The 19,968-nt window shown below is 42.4% G+C and overlaps 1 protein-coding gene across 2 annotated transcripts in view; it reads right to left on the reverse strand.

Annotated features, from left to right (window-relative positions):
- The window catches only part of UBE2V2 (ubiquitin conjugating enzyme E2 V2), a 32,647-nt gene extending 13,657 nt beyond the window's left edge, over nt 1-18,990 (reverse strand). The window contains exons 1-2 of one of the 2 annotated variants that reach the window (XM_079902168.1): nt 18,872-18,990; nt 2,072-2,220 (exon numbers count right to left, since the gene is read on the reverse strand). In XM_079902168.1, the coding sequence (XP_079758294.1) occupies nt 2,072-2,220; nt 18,872-18,887 (165 nt within the window). In that variant the 5' untranslated portion in view covers nt 18,888-18,990. Of the gene's footprint in view, nt 1-2,071; nt 2,221-9,967; nt 9,985-18,871 lie in introns of those variants that run through there. The other variant, XM_079902169.1, reaches the window with a different exon arrangement.
- Nucleotides 18,991-19,968: the final 978 nt, after the last annotated feature.

Below are 19,968 nucleotides of genomic sequence, written 5' to 3' on the forward strand. Positions count from 1 at the left end.
ATTTAATACACAAACATATATGGAAAAACAAAATCGCTAATTATATAAATCCAAATAAATAGTGGAAAAACATAAAAAACCAGGGATCTTAGTAACATATAAAAAACATATAAAAAACCGAGAAACAACTAACCAAGTAACAGAATGCTGAGGTAGGAATTCTCCTGTTACCCTAAAGCTGGGGACAAAATTGTTCTGAATCTGGCACCTTCCAAAGAAAAACCAACTAAGCTGAGATGCCGCCCCTGCAGGTTTTATTAAAAGGCAGCTGAGCAGCTGAATGAGTGCTGGGACCGCCCACTCTCACCCAGCCCCCCAGGCCTCAGCAGGCGGGGAAGCCTGGCTGGAAAGCCTGGCTGGAAGGACAGGGCCTCTCAGGGGTGCCTCCCGCTCCACAGAAAGGGGAAGGGGCTCCAAGACAACCCCCACCAGCAGAAAGCGGCAGGGGGCAGCATCCTGTCTCTGCGCCCCCTGCAAGCAGGCCTAGCCCCATCCGACCCTACAGCAGCCTTGGCTCCCACTGGGCACAGCAACCCAGCGAGCTTCCTGTGGTTCAGTGACACCAGGAAACAGCTAGTTCGGGGGTTCTGCTGATGACCCCAACCGGGTGAGAGAGACTTGTGAACTAGGTTACAGGGCAGCCCACAAAATCATGGGGGGTCTTATGCACAAACTCCAAAACACTCTTAAAGTCTCTTAGAGGTAGCGACTGGAGAAAAACCAAATGTAAATCATTTCGAATGTATACTCCACCCAGTTCAGACTGTCCAATCTTCAAGCTGTTCATTAGATAAGAATGCTCATTATTATAAGCACTTACGTTTACCAAAAAGACCATATGGTGATACTGTTCACAGGCAGTGAAAATCAAGGTTTTCATTACAAATACCAAGTTATAAAACATCAAGAATTCTAACCATCAGGATTTTATTTCCTTCCTCACATAACTTATGGAAAAATCAGAGCACTGGAGGGAAGAGGCAACTTGTTAGTTTAGCAGAGTGCACAAATTCTGCAAAGGAATACCAGAAAATGCAAAACATACATTAATTCATTCTCTAAAGTTAACATTGCTAATTACCTGACCATTTTCCTTTTAGAAAAAATAAAGAGGAAATCTAAACTCTACCTAACAGCAAAACAGTTGAAATGCTCCCATCACAGGCAGCAAACAATATACAAAACCAAAGACTAAGAAAACCTTCATATTTGTGTTCTTTCCAACAAGTCAAAAAACATACAATACATATTTCCAAGAGTCACTGCAGGGTGCGCAGTAAATGGGGCCTTTGAGTAAGGAATGCAACGCAGAAAAAAATTTCCCAGAGTCTGAAAAAGATTTTGAGTAAAAATAGAAAGTCATAAACTTGAAAAAGACCTAAGAATAAAACAACAGGTCTGTTGCCAGCAATGCTAGAAAACATGCAAGAATCAGCCTCGTCTACATATTTTATAGATGAAAACATGGAGGCCAGAACATTTCCATGGCGAGTCAACTGTCACTGGCCAACAGCAATGTGCACTCAACACAAACCAATTTAGAAACCCTGATGACACACACAGCGGGTTAGTAACATGTTACATCAAAATACACTCTTTGCTCTTCCCAAATACCCCTCCATTTCCTCACCTTTTCTCCTCTCTATCTGGAATGTTCTCCATCCCCATCACCACCTTCTGAAATCCTACCAGCCAGTCCTTTAAGGCTCATTCCAAAGGCAACTTCCTCCACTGTTCAGCCTTCCTCAATTATTCCAGCTAGAAGAAACATATTCTAAAGTCCCGCAGTGAACTTTCTCTGCCGTATTCAGAATCTATCATTTGTCTTCATTTCTTCTCCTCTACTCAACTGCAAACACTTTGGCAGCAATGATTGTATCGGTCTTTTCCCCCCAATCCTCCAGAAAATCAAGCATCAATAAATGTATACAAAATAAGTAAAAGGTGAGGAAGTGTTTCAGTTAAAGTTATCATAATTATTTATTTTAATATCAATATTATAAAATAAAATGCTTACTCTAAAGTGACAATAAATATTAATAGAAAAAAATATGTAATTTATAGCACTGACCCTTGGTGGCCCAATAATCATGCCTGTCCACCTTGTAAGTGTCATATCTTCATCATCTTCCAGGCCCCAGCTAACCGTACCATCGCCTACTCCTTTTTGTCCTTCTTCAAGTTCTTCCAACAAGCGAAAATTACGAGGAACTTTAACGCCTATACAAAAGAATGTCAATGTAAATGTAAAAAGCTCATAATTATAAGGGCTACACATATTCAAATTCAGCTTTTCCCAAATTAACCTTTAAAAATTATTTCCCAAAAAGACAAAATTCCCTTTAAAAAGCATTCTGCCCCCAAAAATGCTGACTCTAAAAACCCTTCAAAATGAAAACGCTAAAGAAAGCACTGTTCCAAACATTAACAGCAGTACAGAACATGTATATAAATTCCTAAGCAATCAGTTTTAAACTGACATAAATCAATCATAAGGGAATCATCGTAAGTCATTATTTTTCCATAACTGAGACTCCTGTTCCTCAGCCAAGAACACGACATCGAATAAACAGGCGTGACCAGGAAGTCCATAAAAGCTCCATTTCATTAGCATGTACTCTCCAGTAATCTTCAAAGAAGAGAATTATGTTCCATCTGTAAAAACGCACTGAGAGGTACTATTTTGAGAATGCTGACCCCACCCTCGGTCTTGAGCCAGTCTGCTGGCTGCCTAATAACCAGGGGGCCCCGTCTCCCCCGTCAGCAGGCTGGAGGCTGGAAAGTCAGCCTCCTGGATGTTTCCTAAGACACGTCCTTCTCATCTGGGCCCAACCCAGCAACAGTTTCACAATCCAACAGCCTTTCTCACACCTCCACTTCTTTAGACCTCCTCATTCTACTTATTTCTAAAGTCTTACCACAGAAATGTTCCTCTCTGCCTAGAACCCCCAGCCTTTCACGGTCCCTACTCCCTCACTCTCACTGAACCTGGTCTTTGCCACCATTCTGACCTCCAACCCCTGGAACCAACCATGATTTGTGCACTTTATCACAACCTATCCTAGGATCACTGGCCTGGCCTCTCTAGAGGATGGACCCTGTGGTTTTCTGTGTTCTCAATAGCATCTAGCATGAAACACCCTCCAGGCCCACTGCACAAGTCTTGAAAAAAATCAGGACCCTCTCCTTCTGGCTCTGGAGCACCGCCTCTCTCCCTCCTTCCCTCCCTCTCACATGCAAGCACACAGACAATCATGAGGCAGGAAAAAAAGTGACGTCTCTTTTAAGGCGACTGTCATTTTGTATAACTTATCTCTCTTGCTGAAACTAAAACATCTCTTTCAGTTACTAATTTGTAGTAATGCTTCTGGACAAATAATGGAAAGCCAATAAGTACTGTAACTTAAAAACACTAGCCACGGGGCTTCCCTGGTGGTGCAGTGGTTATGAATCTGCCTGCCAATGCAGGGGACACGGGTTCGATCCCTGGTCCGGGAAGATCCCACATGCCACAGAGCAACTAAGCCCGTGCGCCACAACTACTGAGCCTGCGAGCCACAACTACTGAAGCCCGTGCGCCTAGAGCCTGTGTTCCGCAACAAGAGAAGCCACCGCAATGAGAAGCCTGCACACCGCAATGAAGACCCAACGCAGCCAAAAATAAAATAAATTATATTAAAAAAAAACTAGCCACTTAATGTACTGTGCTTCATAAAAAAGGCTTGAAAATCTTAGGTCACAGAAATATGGGGCTGTTATAAATCACAAAAACAAGAGTACTCATTATCACAACTACAATAACTAGTAATAACCATTTGTTCAGGGTACACTGTGTGCTATTTTAAATAAATTATCCCATTTGATCCTAAAAGCACTCATTTTACAGTTATAGAAACTGAAGTTTGGAAGAGTAAGTGACCTACCCAAGGTCACACACACACACATACAAGCGGCAGATCCAGTATTAAAACCCAGTTTCTAGACCAAAGTCACTCTCTTAACCGGTGGGTTATACAGCGAGCCATCCCGGCAGCATCGTGGGTGCTGCCCAAGGCCAGCTCCCAGAGCCGCTGCCTCCCAGACAAGGGCCCCGGCCCCGTTTTCTCATCTATAAAAGGGAGACCACGGTGGCTTCTGCTCCAAAGAACCACTGTGAAAATTAAACAAGGTATCTATCTTAAACAGAATAAATGTTGACTATGACCAGTTTAGTGTCCATATTAAATAAAATTACAAAAAACTTCCATTCACCTCCATCTACGTTTTGGGAGAATTCAAGTTCTCTGTACAGTCCTGAAGGTTGGCCCCCAGGAAACAGTCCCCTGAGCTCTAAGTTTCTATGCACATAACACTGGGACAACTGCTCTTCCCTGCAGCTGCACAGTCAGAATCTCCACCATCTATTGCTACTGACTTGCTTTTTAAAGGCTTCTTAAAGGACCCTGATTACCCTTACCATTATGAAGTCATTCCCGAAGAAAAATTCTAAATTTGTGTTGAATTTTGTTGCCTCCTTTTTATTAACAATTCAGTCAGGTGAGCTTTATGCGCATCCAAAACTACAAAGTAAACAATGTAAAAGTAATGTTTCTTTTTACATAAGTGCCATAAACGTGAGAAACCTAGTGACTGCTAAACTTTTCACCATTTCTCTATGCTGCATTTGGGGAAACAGTTCCAAGATTAATGGATCAGTTATTGGCAATGTTAACATTTAAAAGATTATAGCAGCTAAGATTATTTTGTTTTTAAAGTATAAGACTCAAAACAAACACCAGTGAGCTATATTTTTAAATTCAGGGCTAGAGTACTCTGGTTTTATTTCAACCAAGCACTAATGTCTGTGAAGAGAAAACACCACGAGATGGGGATGTTGGTCTGTGAGTGTTGCAGTGTGTACATAAGCTGCCCTCTGGATCTCTTGCCATGTCTGAGCCGCCTTCTATTAGTTCTGCTTGCCTTTTTCCTATGCGTGTATATGTGTGCATGTTGTTGTTATTACTGTTGTTGTTTAATAGTTTTAAATACTTTAATCCCTTAGTCTGGGATCTTCATTAAAAGAAAAAAATCCTCAGAGACCATCCAGTCCAAAACCTAACTCTTTAGAGAAAAGAAAATTCTCACCAGGAAAAGTTAGGTGATAATCCTAAAGTCACTTAACTACCAGTTAGTTACCAAACCAAGTCAAAAACCCAAGTCTCCAGGCATCCACTAATCTAGTCTCCTCCTTACTACATTACAATGAACCTCCATTCATAAGATGTAAGACCCAAAATAATATTATTCAAAAGCAAAATGCTGAATGCAAACAACCTAGAAAACATGCTTCCAGTTTTTAATCTCAAGGCTATCCGATTCCTAAAAATGTAACTTTAATTCCCACAATACCAAAAGTAAAGGCATAAACACTGCCAAATAAAAACTAGAATGAGTCTTGAAATGCTGTTTATTAGGAACATGGATTTCCCAATTATAACTCATAAATATTTTTACTTTTTTCAGTTATAAGGAAAAAAGCCCAAATAAAACCTTAAACAGTAATAAATCTGTCAATCTATCCACACAAACATAAGAAATAACAGCAAAGCAAATTTAACATCACTTTGCAACCAACCATCTAAATTAAGAAAGCTCTGATAACACTAAAAAAAAAAAAAAAAAAAGATGAGGTGGTATAGTTTTGAAGAGGGCCAGGTGAATTCCAGTTCTACACTCTGGGATGTAGCAAACCCAAAAATAAATAACTATGAACATTTCAGTGTTCTTTCTTTCCAGATTACTTTTGATATATAGTAATATATGGTTTCTGTGTTTTTTCCCAAATGATATCATGACTCATAATTTTGTAACTTGCTCTTTTCCTCACTTACAAACATGTTTCTATATAAGCATAATCAAGTACCATTTTTAAATGTCCTGGCGAATAATATTAGTCATGTTGGGGAACGGGGTGGGCAGGACTTCACTGGACACCCTTTCACACTGTTTGACCAGGTGAATCATCATCACCTACAGAAATGAAAGGAAAACCCCCATACAAACAGAATGAATTTCTTCCATCTTATCTGCTTTCCAGCCCTAGGTAGCTGGTCCTCACGAACACCCCAGCTCCCCGCACTACACGCCCAGAGTGGCGGTGGTAGGTTAGGGGAGGCAGTGTCGGGGCGCCCAGCTTATGGGCCGGCCAGGCTGCGTAACTGCCCCTGCAGAGTTCTCTTAGGCGCTTGGGCTTCTGTCACCCTTCCACACACCTGAGGAGGCACGCTGCTAAGATGGAACTCCTGAACAGTCCCACTTGTAATCTGAGTGCTTGCTTCCCATCCCACTCTGGGAGTTCGGAGTCCCCGCAAACTCCCAGCAGGCTGACTTAGTTAAAATGGACATATTTATTGAGCACCTCCTATGTGACAGACATTTGCTAAAAGCTTTACAGGCAGAAGCATTAAATTTTACCTTATGTTGTTTTAACATCACCATTTCACTAAGTAAGAAAATTAAGGCTTAAACTACTAGGTTGGGCCACACGAGTGAAACTGCTGATGTTCAGGCATCTCTGTGATCAACAGAAAGTGATTTTGCAAGGTTCACCCTGAAAACATGGAGAGCGAGTGGGGGAGGCGAGGAGGGAACAAGTCTCAAAGCCCAAGCTGCCCGCCATTACTCTCACTCCCTCCCCTCAGTCCTGGATGGCACGCACATCCCTGGCCCTGCAAATCTGATGGGAGGAGGAACATGTCATGACCAGCTGTGGGGGCAACTGCCAAAAATAAATCCTGCTCTGAACGCTGGTAAAAAGAGCCTTTCCATGTATCACACACCTGGGTGTGCGCGAAGGCAAATATTTCCCTACCCAGGGAAATAATATAACTGTCATTTTGTATTTTTCAAAGTACTTTCCCATACAGTCATCTAACTGAATAAGGGAAATATCTTTTGAGGTATGATGGGCAGATATATCCACATTTTCACAAAGATCAAAGACATGAAGTAACTCACTCAGGATCATGGCAAGCCAGTAGCTGAGTCAAAAGTGAAATTCACATTTCTCAGCATGAGTACAACTGTTTCCATTACTGTATACTGCATACTTCAGAAAATAAAAAAGAAAGCAGGGAAACTTCAGAATGTGTACGACTTAAAACACATATTTTTCAAAATATACATACTGTTGAAATTCACTATATAAACAAAAACATCATAAAGAGAGTTTTAAAATTCAAGTTTAAGAAATAGGGACTTACCTTCTGATTTTGCATTGCTTAAAATTATATATTAACAGAAGCATTTATAAAAGCTCTCTGTGAATAATATTTTCTAATTTTTCAGAAATTTAAGACTCAAATTATTTGTTTGGTTTTAACATTCTTTTCTTCCTTAATGGGATGAAACAAAATTAGGAAAACACCACATGTAGAGGAACATGCATTAGGCATCAAAGCACTGGGAAACCTATTTGATCATATCCATTACTTCTACATTAATTCATCCCTTCACTCAATAAACCTTTGACTACTGGACGTAGTTACTATGCTAGGCACTTGATACCAGGAGGACCAAAACCTTTGTTTGCCCTCAAGAAGTTTACAGTCTATGAGAGGAGGACAGTTAAAGAGATAGAACAACACAAAGTAAAACATCCTCTGGGGACACCTAGGAAGGACAACCAACCCCAAAGAACAGACGAGGAAGGTCTCCTTGAAGAAGAAACTCTCCAGGTGCAACATAAAAGAAACCATTCAGGAAGAGAGTAGGTGAAAATATTCAGGACATCAGTGGGGAAAATTAAAAAACATAAGCAAAGAATGTCAAAAAACTGAATAAACAGAGCCATCTGCCTACATGAGAAACTCACTGCAAATACGTAAGTTCTCCTCAAACTAATCCACAGATTCTTACAATTTAAACTGAAATTCCAATAGCACTGTTCTTGGAACAGAACAAAGAGTCCTAATATTCTTATGGAAAACTTAAGGAGCAGGAGTTTGGAGAAAACTTTTAAAGAAAAAGAAAACAGAGGGGATAACTTCCCTAGATATTAAGACTTCCCCATCAGCCAAAGAAAGTAATTAAGATAATGTGAAGTCAGTGCAAGAATCGACAAACTAATGAAAAAGAAAGCCCCCAAACAGATACATGCATGTATGAAAACAGGATATGTAACAAAGGCAGCATTAAGAGTCGGCAGGGGGACTTTCCTGGCAATCCAGAGGTTGAGACTTTGCCTTCCAAAGCAGGGGGTGCAGGTTCGGTCCCTGGTCAGAGCTAGGATCCCACACACCTTGTGGCCAAAAAACCAAAACATAAAACAGAAGCAATACTGCAATAAATTCAATAAAAACTTTAAAAAATGGTCCACATCAAAAAAAAAGAAAGAAAGAAAGAAAGAGTCAGCAGGAATCCACACTAAAAGAAGACCAATCTTGAATCATGTACCAGAAAAATATATATGTAATTATTTTGCTTTAAAGAACATTAGCGGAAAACTGGCAGTCTGAACAGGGCCCAGAGATAAAAGTTCGGTATCAAAGTTAATTTTTTGATTTTGATAATTATATTGTCAAGTAAGAGAACGTCCTGGACTTCAGTACATACACAGTGAAGTATTTAGCAGCGAAGAGGGGCATGTCTATAACTTATTCTCAAATGGTTCATTAAAAAAAATGTGTCTGTGGCGGGGCGGGGAAAGAGGGAAAGAGAGTACACACGCAAGCACATGCAAAAATCTTAATTAGCATGGGGTAGGATTTCCTCATACTGTTCATGTAACTTTTCTGCAAACCTGAAATTATTTCAAAACAAAAAAATAGGGAAAGAATGGACTGGACTGTTCGGTAAATGATGTTAGAAAATTTTATCCACATGGAAAAATAAATTCGATCCCTATCTCACAGCATACATGAAAATCAATCCTAGGCATATTAAATGCCTAAATGTGAAGAGCAAAACATAAGACTTTAGGAAAATATATGATATCCTCCGACCTTGGGATATAAGAAAGGATTTCTTTTAAAAAAGCACAAACCAGAAGACTGATAAACTTGACTAAAATTTAAAAACCAACTTGACAAAAGAGCCACAAACTGTTATGAGGAACATAACCAGGAAATGTCAGCATCCAAAATATACAAAGAATTCATCCTATGATTCAACGAGGAAAACAAAACAGTGAATAAGGAGGTTCACAGGAGTGGAAACAGGGATGTACAATAAACATATAAAAAGGGTGCTCAACCTCAACAGTAATCAGGGGAAACATGAATTAAACCATAATGACTCTCCACCAGACTGACAAATATTAAGTCTGGCAATACTTGGTTTGACGAAGATGTAGAGATGGAGGCTCATTCACTGCTGAGGTTGGCATAAACTGGTACAACTCTGGGAGGAAACTGGTAACATTCACGGAGATCCTGGCAGTTGAGGATAAATGAGCAAAGAGCCAGAAACTGCCTGGAAGGGCAGGTGTGCTTGCAAATTCAGACTTCACCTGCGGCGGTGAAGACCAAGGGAGGGGTTTAAGCACAGACTTCAAGGACAGGAGGGCAGAGGGGAGAACAACATCGGCTGTGATGAAAGAGCAATCAGGGAAAAAAACTTTAAATGCCTCCACTAAGAAAAATGTGGTTCGTTTTATTGTTGTAATTCTGTGATTTTATTTATTTCCAATAACCAAAACTAAACATCAAGCACGAGCTAGAAACTGTGCTAGGCCGTGGGATCTCACACTGACAGTCCCAGCCCTCATGGAGTCGACAGCCTATCAGGGCAGCAAGACACAGAAATCACAGCGTATGAGAGGCATTTAGATGACAAAAGCAACAGGAAAGTTTCCTAAAGCAGTAGTTTTGCTCTATCACAAAACTAGACAGGTGACTTTGAGTAAAGTGTCTTTTTCTTCCACTCTGCGTACTTTGATGTAAAATGCGGGACTAAACTACATGAGCCCACCCCAACCCAGCTCACTGACCCGCACATCGAAGCCTACTTCAGGAGGGGTCCGGCTGGACTGGAGAGAAAGGAGAAATCCTGTCCCCACGTCTCTGCCCCACCTCCATCCTCAGCTTCAGAACCCTTGCGGAACCACGTTATTCCTAAAGCTCCTCCCAAGTTTAGGATTCCTGAATTCCATCTGGAGGACTGTTTCAGAACATCAGACATGACCCTTTCCTAAGAAGTCAAAAACAAAAAGCAAAAAAAGCAAAAGGGAAAAAGTAATAAACATAAGGTATAAAAATTTTAAGTTGATTTTTAAAATATTAAAACTCTATATCATCAATAACCAGTTACACTGAAGTAGTAAATGGATAATATGTATTTCATAGACAGATATGAAATACAACTGATAATCCAACAAGAAAATGAACCAGAGGGAGGGAGACACAAGAGGGAACGATATGGGAACATATGTATATGTATAACTGATTCACTTTGTTATACAGCAGAAACTAACACACCATTGTAAAGCAATTATACCCCAATAAAGATACTAAAAAAAAAAAAAGAAAATGAACCAAAAGAGAAAATAAGAAAAACATGCAGCCTTTAAAAAAAAAATGACATTACTGTACTCCCATCAAAAAATAAAATTAAAAGCACAGTAAACACAATGCCGGCAAGACAGTGGATAGACTACATTTATCCATCCTTACACATCACTGGAAATTGACTACACCTTGCTGAAGAGGGAATTTGACAAAATATAACAAGAATTTTAAAATATTTATACACTTTGATTTATACTCCAGTCTGTGAAATCCACCCTCAAGAACAAAGCACAGGGAGTGTAGCCAGCTGTGAACAACCTGTCTCCTGTCTCCAGGCACGCGCCCTCCTGGTCAGAGGCCAGGGCTACTCCCCTCCCCCCGACTCTGGGCTGGCCTTGCCACTTGTTTGACAGAATGCAATGCTAGTGCGGTTCTGGGCTGGGACGAGCCTCGTCAGAGCCCTATAGCTTCTGTTTGGTTTTCTTGGAAGCCAACCACCATACAAATTCTGACCTCCCAGACACTACTGGGATGCGAGGAAGTCCAAACAGAGCACCTGGAGTGGCCATGTGGACTAGAACCAAGGCACCTGGGCACAAGGCCCAGCCCACCGTCAGGTGAAGGGAGACTGGCAAAACCACACAGTCAGCCCCCAAATCATGGGAATAAATCACTGTTTGAAGCCATATATCCATTTCAGATATTAAAATTTGTCTTAGAATTGATGAAATATGGCAGATGAAAATAAATCTGAAAAAAATTTCAAATCAAACGTACATCTGAAGCATCTGTACTATACCTTCAAACACAAATCCTCTGGATTAAAGGATTTGCAAAGTGCCTCGAACCCGTGGTATGGAAGCTGCATTATGTGCAGTAGAATGTGAACCATGCTACTGGTACTCTTTAGGTGACAGCCAAAACCACTCTGTCCCCAGCCACTCTCCCAAAATTCTGCAACTCTTCTTACGGCCTATGTGCTGTATACTAACTCAGGTAAGGAGAAAATATGCAGCTTCATGTGTTTATTTAATGAAAGTATTTGAACACAAAATACCCTTTTAGTACCGCTCCACTTCAGAAAAGTAAACTCAAAACAAAATTTAAAAGTAAAACATCATCATACACAAAGGGGGAAAGCTAGATTTGACTTGAGCCATTTGTTTTCTCATTATTAAATCACTCACATAGAAACTGCACCATAAGGAAATGACAACATCGGAGGCACTCAATAAACACGTGGTGCGTTTATGGCAGACGCTTACTTTCAACCTTTCTGTCGACACACACGGGCCAGTCCTGAAGCAGGTGATGCCGATTCTGAACACTGAATCCTTTCCCCAGCATCTTGGCGGTGGTGATGGGTGAGGACAACCATGTAGGCGGACGCATTCAAATGCAATAAGCTACCTCAAGAGATTTTGCTCAGAACACTACTGCTATCTCAATGAGGCAGACTAACCAGGGAGAACCGAGTTACTTAATATTCTCCAGGAAACCTGCGAGCAATGTTTACTTCAGAACTCAGAAGGAATGCCTCCCTGAGAATAAGCTCGGGAGTGGCAGAAAGCTAGGTGAACCACAACATACTCTGCTTCCTCTCCAGCAGGAACTTCCAAGTGGAGTGAGGACTGGCACACCTCCCCCTCTCCCTCCCGGAGACCACCTACAGGGTACAGGGGCTCTCCTGTGGCACCAGGGAGCTGCAGTTAGAAGCAAAGGAAGTATCCCGCCAAGTCACTGCTGGCAGGGTGAACACTTGAGAAAATTTAAAACTTTTCAATAACTTAAGTATATCCTCTCAGGAAACAACCACTTACATCAATACTGTTTAGTAAGCTGTAACTGATAATTTAGTTAGCAGGTGACACTACCATGAATAACAAACAGTAAACCAAGCTATGCATTGTTGGTACTTTTCAGTAACATTCCAGTCACTAGACTGAAAAAAATCTATGGCATAATTACATACAAAGAATAAACTGCTTGAAGCATGCCTGCTATCTGGCTATATAACTCTGTTAATGTAACATTAAACCTCACACCTGGCAAGGCAGGGCTTAGACTCCTACCCTCTGTCATGTGGTAATCCTGTATAATAATCATAACCAGACCATCACTTAGAACTTACATATGTCAACATGATGTTTTTAAAACAAAGAGTCAGGTAGACGATGAAGTACATACCAAAAGCCAGACTTTTCATCTTAATAAGGTAGAAAAAAATAGATAAATTGGACTTTATCAAAATTTAAAACTTTGGGGTTTCAAAGGATACCATCAAAAAAACCAAAAAACCTACAGAGAGAAAATATTTACAAACCGTACATCTAATAAGGAACTTGTATCTAGAATATATAAGAACTCTTACTACTCAACAATAAAGAGACAAATAACGCAAATTTTTTAAGACGGGCAAACCAGAAATGAACCCACACTTATGTGGGCAATTAATCTACAACAAAGGAGACAAGAACATACAATGAAGACAGTGACTTCAATAAATGGTGCTGGGGAAACCGGACAGTTACATGCACAAGAATCAAACCGGACTACTCCCTCACACCACACACAAAAGTAAACTCAAAATCCATCAACGACTTAAATGTAACACCTGAAGCCTTAAAATTTCTAGAAGAAAACTTAGGCAGTATGCTCTTTGACACCAGTCTTAGCAATAATTTTTTGGATGTCTCCTCAGGCAAGGGGAAAAAAAAGCAAAAATAAGCAAATGAGACTACATCAAACTAAAAGCTTGGCACGGTGGAGGAAACTATCAACATAACACAAAGGAAGCCAACAGGATGGGAGAAGACATTGGCAAACACTACGTCTGATAAGGGATTAATATCCAAAATATACAAAGAACTCATACTACTCAACATCCAAAAAAGCAACCTGATTTAAAAAATGGGCAGAGGATCTGAATAAGACATCTTTCCAAAGACACACAGATGGCCAACAGGCACGTGAAAAGACGGTGCTCAACATCACTAATCATCAGGGAAATGCAAATCAAAACCACAATGAGACACCACCTCACACCTGTCAGAACTGCTGTCATCAAAAAGACAACAAAAAACAAGTTGTCAAGAATGTGGAGAAAACGGAACCCTTGTGCACTGTTGGTGGGAATGTAAATTGGTGCAGCCACTATGGAAAACAGTACGGAAGGCCCTCAAAAAATTAAAAATAGAGCTACCATACAATTCAGCAATTCTACTCCTGGCTATTTATCCGAAGAGAACAAAAGCACTATTTCAAAAAGATATATGCACCCTTATGTTCACTGCAGCATTATGCACAATAGCCAAGATATGCAAGCAACGTAAGTTCCCATCAATACATGAATGGATAAAGATGATGTGGAAGGTGCACACACGTGCGTGCACACACACACACACACACACAAATACACTGTAATACCATTCAGCCATAAAAAAGAATGAAATCTTGCCATCTGCGACAACATGGATGGACCTAGAGAGTATTATGGTGAGAAATAAGTCACAAAGACAAATGCTGTATGATTCCACTTACATGAAGCAACCAAAAAGTTTATAGAACACAGCGTGATACAGAAGCAGAATCAAAGAACCTGTAATCAAGAAACTAGCTCTGGACTCAGCATCTAGCTAAATAATCTTGTGAAAGTCATTTCATATCTAGATAGCGCTCATCTATAAAATATACTTTGCCTAGAGCCTAAATGATTCATAATGTACTTTCCATGAGCACTACTATTCCCATATATGTGTAAGGACCTATACAAGCCATAAGGACCTCTCTCCCCTTCTGTACTTTCAAACTTTGCTGAGTTCCAACTTAAACTGAAAATAACATCTGCTCTTACACAAGTCAGCAAAGACTGTGTAAACAAGAATACAGTTCCAAACCCAGTCCTGAAGTCCCATCTTACAATAATATCTCAAAGATTTACTTATAAATACATCTGCTCTTTTAAAACAGTTAACTACTTTTGAAACAAACTTTTTTATACGCGGGCCTCTCACTGTTGTGGCCTCTCCCGTTGCGGAGCACAGGCTCCGGACGCGCAGGGCATGTGGGATCTTCCTGGACCGGGGCACGAACCCGCGTCCCCTGCATCGGCAGGCGGACTCTCAACCACTGCGCCACCAGGGAAGCCCCTGAAACAAACTTTTGAACACTGGATTTCATTCCATTTGTTCTAGTCTACATACCTCACATCCATTTTGAAGTTTTGCGTCAAACAGCTCCCCAAATACTTGCTAAGTGGATGTTTCCACATATGGGCAATCTCCGCTTTTCATGGTTTCCACACACGTGACTTTCAGTTACCACGGTTTAGCGAGACACCAGTCCCCCAACAACAGGGTTCAGACTCCAGTCTCCATGGTACGCAATGAGTACGCGCACAGAGCTCACACGTGGCTGCTAGCTCCTCAGTCCACAGGTCACCATGTGAGTGACAGACGAGCAGTCCCGACCAGCAGCCAGCACTTCACAGCTTTCAGTGTGTACCTGAGGCTCACTGCGCTTCTCTTACTCAGTTAACAGAGAGCAAAGCATGGAATAGAGTTGCCTCCTTGTCTACCAGTGACAGTCCATAAAAATAGCCAACAAAGGTGAAAGTCCAGCAAAGAAACAAGAACTGGCAACACGGGAAGTGAAATCTGAACAAATGTAAAGAGAGTCACAGAAGAAATTTGACCGTGGGAACATTGGAGAGACTCCGGAAGAGCAGGCAGAGGAATTCTGTGAACATGAGCTTATTGACATAAATGAGGAAAGGAGATGTAGGAAAAGGATGACCGTGTCCCAGAGGAAGTGAAAAACTTCACAATAAAGAAACTCTCAGAGATATTTCCTAACACTGAAAGCACAAATGACAAAATACTGGAAGCAGATCCAAATTTTGGAGTATGACAATTCACCAAAGCACAGAAAAGATACTTGTTCCACATAAGTTATACGATAAAAAGATAAGGCAAGCATTGTTCAAACTAATCTTGACAAGCGTTTTATAACCAAAAACACTAGTTCTTAATCTCTCACGTTTAAACTACAGTGTACTAAACAAATGTTAGTTTTACTATTTTTTCCATTTTTCCTATATGCTTGTAACCCCAGGAATTTTCAATGTTTCAGCAAACATTTTCAAAGGTCACAGAATAATCATAATTTTTCTTACTTAGTAAGATTGCTCTGAACAGTTTCAGTATGCCACCCAAACTACCATGCAAAGGGAGGACTGCTGATAGGTTGTATTGCCTGACGATATTATCAAGAGCAAACATACGTCAAGAGCACCCAGGTTCCTAACTCACATAGACAAATCTACCAGGCCTGTTATTAAAGTCTCAAGAGGGAAATACCCTGGACTATTACAGTTCAGCTCTTGTATTGTTTAATTTCCAGGTTCTATGATTTACACCTGCAAATCTCTTCTTCTATTACTACTCCCAAGTTCTGCCCATATCCACAAATCTTCATCCCGAAGATGGGGAAAACAAACAAAATCATGTAGTCCAAACTTTTCGTAGAAGGGACGGAAAAGCAAGGCTTATGAGACTCACTGCACGCCTAGCATGGCAATCTACCAGGGCAGCAGGGGAATCAAAACACAGCCAACCCAGTTCCTGTTCCAGTAAACATAATGCTTCCCACTTCTGAAAAAGGTAATTAGGCTTCACTGTGGTTGTTTTCCACCGTAAGGCTTACGTAGACTTACCACACTTTTTAATCTAACATTAATACTTCTTTTAGTGCTGAGATGTGATTAAATTTTTGAATCACAGGTACTAAATATACTAACAAATTTCTATCCCAAAGAGTCGTGTTTCTTAAGCCGTGTCCTATGAAATCATCTTGACCCCCGAGGTGACTGTCTCTTGGGAAAGAGGAACCTAGCCAGTGGGGTCTCCACCACAGCCCTACTTCTGTCCACGAGAAGCATCTGACAGTCTGAAACAAGGATTCTGCTAGGAAGAGAAGTATGAAAGCCACTCTCAAGCCTAAAAGGAAGTAAGATTCCTGATTTCAGAATTATTCCAAATTCATAATTGCTCATGATGGAAAAAGCACTAGACTGAGAGTAAAAAACCTGATTCTGATCTGGACTCTACTGCTAACCAACTATGTAAAACCTTATATTTCCTCAGGCCTCAGTTTACTCAACTGCAAAACAAAGAGGACCAAATGGTATGGCAAAGTATCCTATCAGTCAGCTTAGAGGTCTCAGTCTAGTTAGAATTCTTCCTGCCAATTTTTCTTCCAGTAACAGAAAGACTAAAAGCATATGATTTAGGAAATGCAAGTTAAAATATAATGCTTTAGTTAAAATTTAAAAAAATATCTGTCAGGTGTCTTTTTCTTTTTGGACTATTAAAGAGCTATTTTTATCAAGATTATTTTGGCTTAAATAAAAAATCATGGGACTTCCCTGGTGGCGCAGTGGTTGAGGGTCCGCCTGCCGATGCAGGGGACGCGGGTTTGTGCCCCAGTCAGGGAGGATCCCACATGCCGCGAAGCAGCTGGGCCCGTGAGCCATGGCCGCTGGGCCTGTGCGTCCGGAGCCTGTGCTCCACAACGGGAGAGGCCACGGCAGTGAGAGGCCTGCGTACCGCAAAAACAAAAAACAAAAAAAACATGTACAGTACACCCTAATTTTAAAATTTCAAGCTTTATCACATTTATTTCACAAATACACGGGTACTGTTTCCCTCCCTTGCTACCAAGAGGCAAACAATACAAAAGTAGAACTAAGAGAAAATATAATTTAAAAATAGTTTCGAAACATAGTCCAAAACTGCTTCTGCACTCCCCTCTCCCCAAGCTGGACGATAGTGTCAATGTTGTAAAGCACAGAAAAGGAATAAACGGTATATGAAATTCGCCAAGGCAATTTTTAACAACAGTTTCAAAACAAATTTCAGTGATTTAAGAAAGCATCAACTAACTGCCTAAAAGATATTCTTTCTGATTATGCTCAGGTTTCAAATCTCATAAATTTAAAAGCAGCGTAAATGTAACAATTAGAATGCTGAAATATAAACTAGAAAATACAGGCTTCCAATGTACAATAAACGTGCTAGTAATCTCTCAGCAACTTCTTTATAATTCATAGTCAACTTCCAAAAATGACTCACTGTGGTTAACAAAGGGCACCTGCCATTAACATAATCTAATCATTGGTCTTTTCAAAATATTTCCACACTCTCTCACAGGTACAACGTTAGAGGGGAGAAAAATTGTATTTAAATAAAAAAGTGAAATCCACAAAATGAAGATTATCAGTCAAACTGAAACACACCACTTTACTACTAAATTTTCAAGAACCTTCAGGTACGAAGCACAACTCTTAAAAAGACATGGAGTTTTAATGCACAAGCACACTCGATTTCAAATAGCAAGGACAGTGAAGTTTTAACACTAAAATGTCACTTTTTAAATCATCCACGCTTTACTAGCTAGCTCTGACCTCAAGTGTACCGAAATAGCTCCCCAAAGCTAAAATCGTTAAACAGCTTATCCTGACACCTGTACGTAATAAAGATGCGATACAAAAGACGCAATTCTTCATTAAAATGAAGGGAGAACGGCACTACCTTAAAAATACCCATCACAACATACACCGAAGCCTTCCACCTAAGTACACAAAGACTTGAAAATTCGTGTTATTATGCAATGATGGCATGAAATACAAAACCACACTGTTCCACAGCCACGGTTCAATAATGATTAGAAAAATTAAAGACCATACGTCTTAACGTTTTAAGTAATAAAACTGTCCCCATTTAACATTTTGTAATGGTCAAATTTCTAAAACCTTAGTGTTAATACCGAATTTCAACGTCTGTGCTCAGAGAAAACTAAAACTGTATTCAGTACGAGAAGAGCGGAACAGCTAATCTTAAGAAACCGCTTTTTCTTCAATTAGCGTTCACCTAGCTCCTTGCTTCTATTTAGTCTGCACCTCAGTTTTTCACTCTAGCGAAAGAAAGACCACTCGCATTCAGTCGGTAAGAATGGCCCTGTCCTCCGCCCACGTCAGGGAGAGCCGGGGGGTCGGACCCGCTCCATCCAGGACCCTCACGCGAGGCCTCGCGCGCCCTGGTGGACGCGGCCCGCCCGGGCTCCCCTCCTCGCTCCCGCACCGCCCGCCAGAGCCCCGGGCCAGCCGGCCTGGCCCAGCCCAGCCCCCAGGCACGCAGCCGACGCGCGGGCACGACCGCCGCCCCGACGGCCGCCAGGACCCTCCCTGCTCCGGCTGCGCTCCGCGGAAAGTCCGGCGGCCGGGGGCCCTTACTCCGGCTTCTCCCACACCGCCAGGCCGGCCGCCACCTGTGCGCAGAGGCGCAGCGAGGGCTGGGATGGAAAAGCAGGCGGCCCGGCAGGGTACTGACCTGTGGAGACCGCCATCTTCTCCTGCAGCCCGACGCACCGCCCGGACGCACGCGACGTCCGCGCTACCTCCGGGAGCGCCGCCGCCCGCCCCGCGGCTTCCGGCCCCAGGCTCCCGCCCCGCAGCTTCCGGCGCGTCAACGCGGACCCGCCCCGCGGCTTCCGGCTTCCGGCTTCCGGCTTCCTGGGACGGGCCCGCTAAATCAGAGTGCGAGGGTGCAGGTTAAGCTCAGGGAACAGACTTGAGTCAGTCACCATGACAGAGAGGAAGAGCGCGAGGCCAGAATGCTCCAGGCGGGGAACGTGCTCCGAGAGCCCGCGCCGGCTCTGACGTCATAGGCGTGCGTCGGAGCAGGTGCGCTAGCGTCGCCCAGAGGGCCGTCCTCGGTCGTGGGGGAGGGTGGCGTCTGTGTGGGGTTCGACGAAGTGCGTGTGGAAATGAGGCCCTGACCAGACAGGGGCGTTGACGGTTCCGTTGAAAATGATTCAAGGAGTGACAAAAAGTTTAAGGAGCCGCTAGAATTAACCCACCTTGTTCGTGCTTTCTTTGAGATAGGCTCGCGAGAGAAACGTGATAGAAGTCTGTGCCTGAGTCTAGAAAGTTCCTTCCGCTTGTGAGTGATTGGGGAGCATCACTGCGTCCAGAGGGCGGAGCTGCCCACGCGGCTCGGGCGGCCGCGGGGACGACCGGGACGACCCCTGAGGCCACGACGTCCCCGGGGCGCGCGGACCTCTGCCCGCCCCGGCCCGCATGAGTGGGGCTCGTTCTGTGGCCGGGCGGTGGGCCTGCTGGGTGGGCTGCTGCTCTCCGTCCTGCACCCCTGTTTACCCGTCCCTTGCACTCTGCGGAGGCTTGGGGACGAGACAGACCCTCCGCTCGGTTCTGAACGTGGAGGGGGTGTCAGTGCTTGGTCCCAGCCACACCCCCTAAAATGAAGCGGCTGAGCGGGCGCTGTTCGGTTTGCTCTCTGCGATGGGAAGCCTCTGCCGCGGCTCCTAGTGGCCCTCTCTTGGCCTCATGCCTTGCTCTTTAATATCCCTCTGCCTTTTGTGGGAGCTGTGTTTACTGACCAGCTTCCAGTGAATAAGATAAGGCAGT

Source organism: Stenella coeruleoalba, assembly GCF_951394435.1.
Source record: "Stenella coeruleoalba genome assembly, chromosome: 17".
Lineage (NCBI taxonomy): Eukaryota > Metazoa > Chordata > Mammalia > Artiodactyla > Delphinidae > Stenella > Stenella coeruleoalba.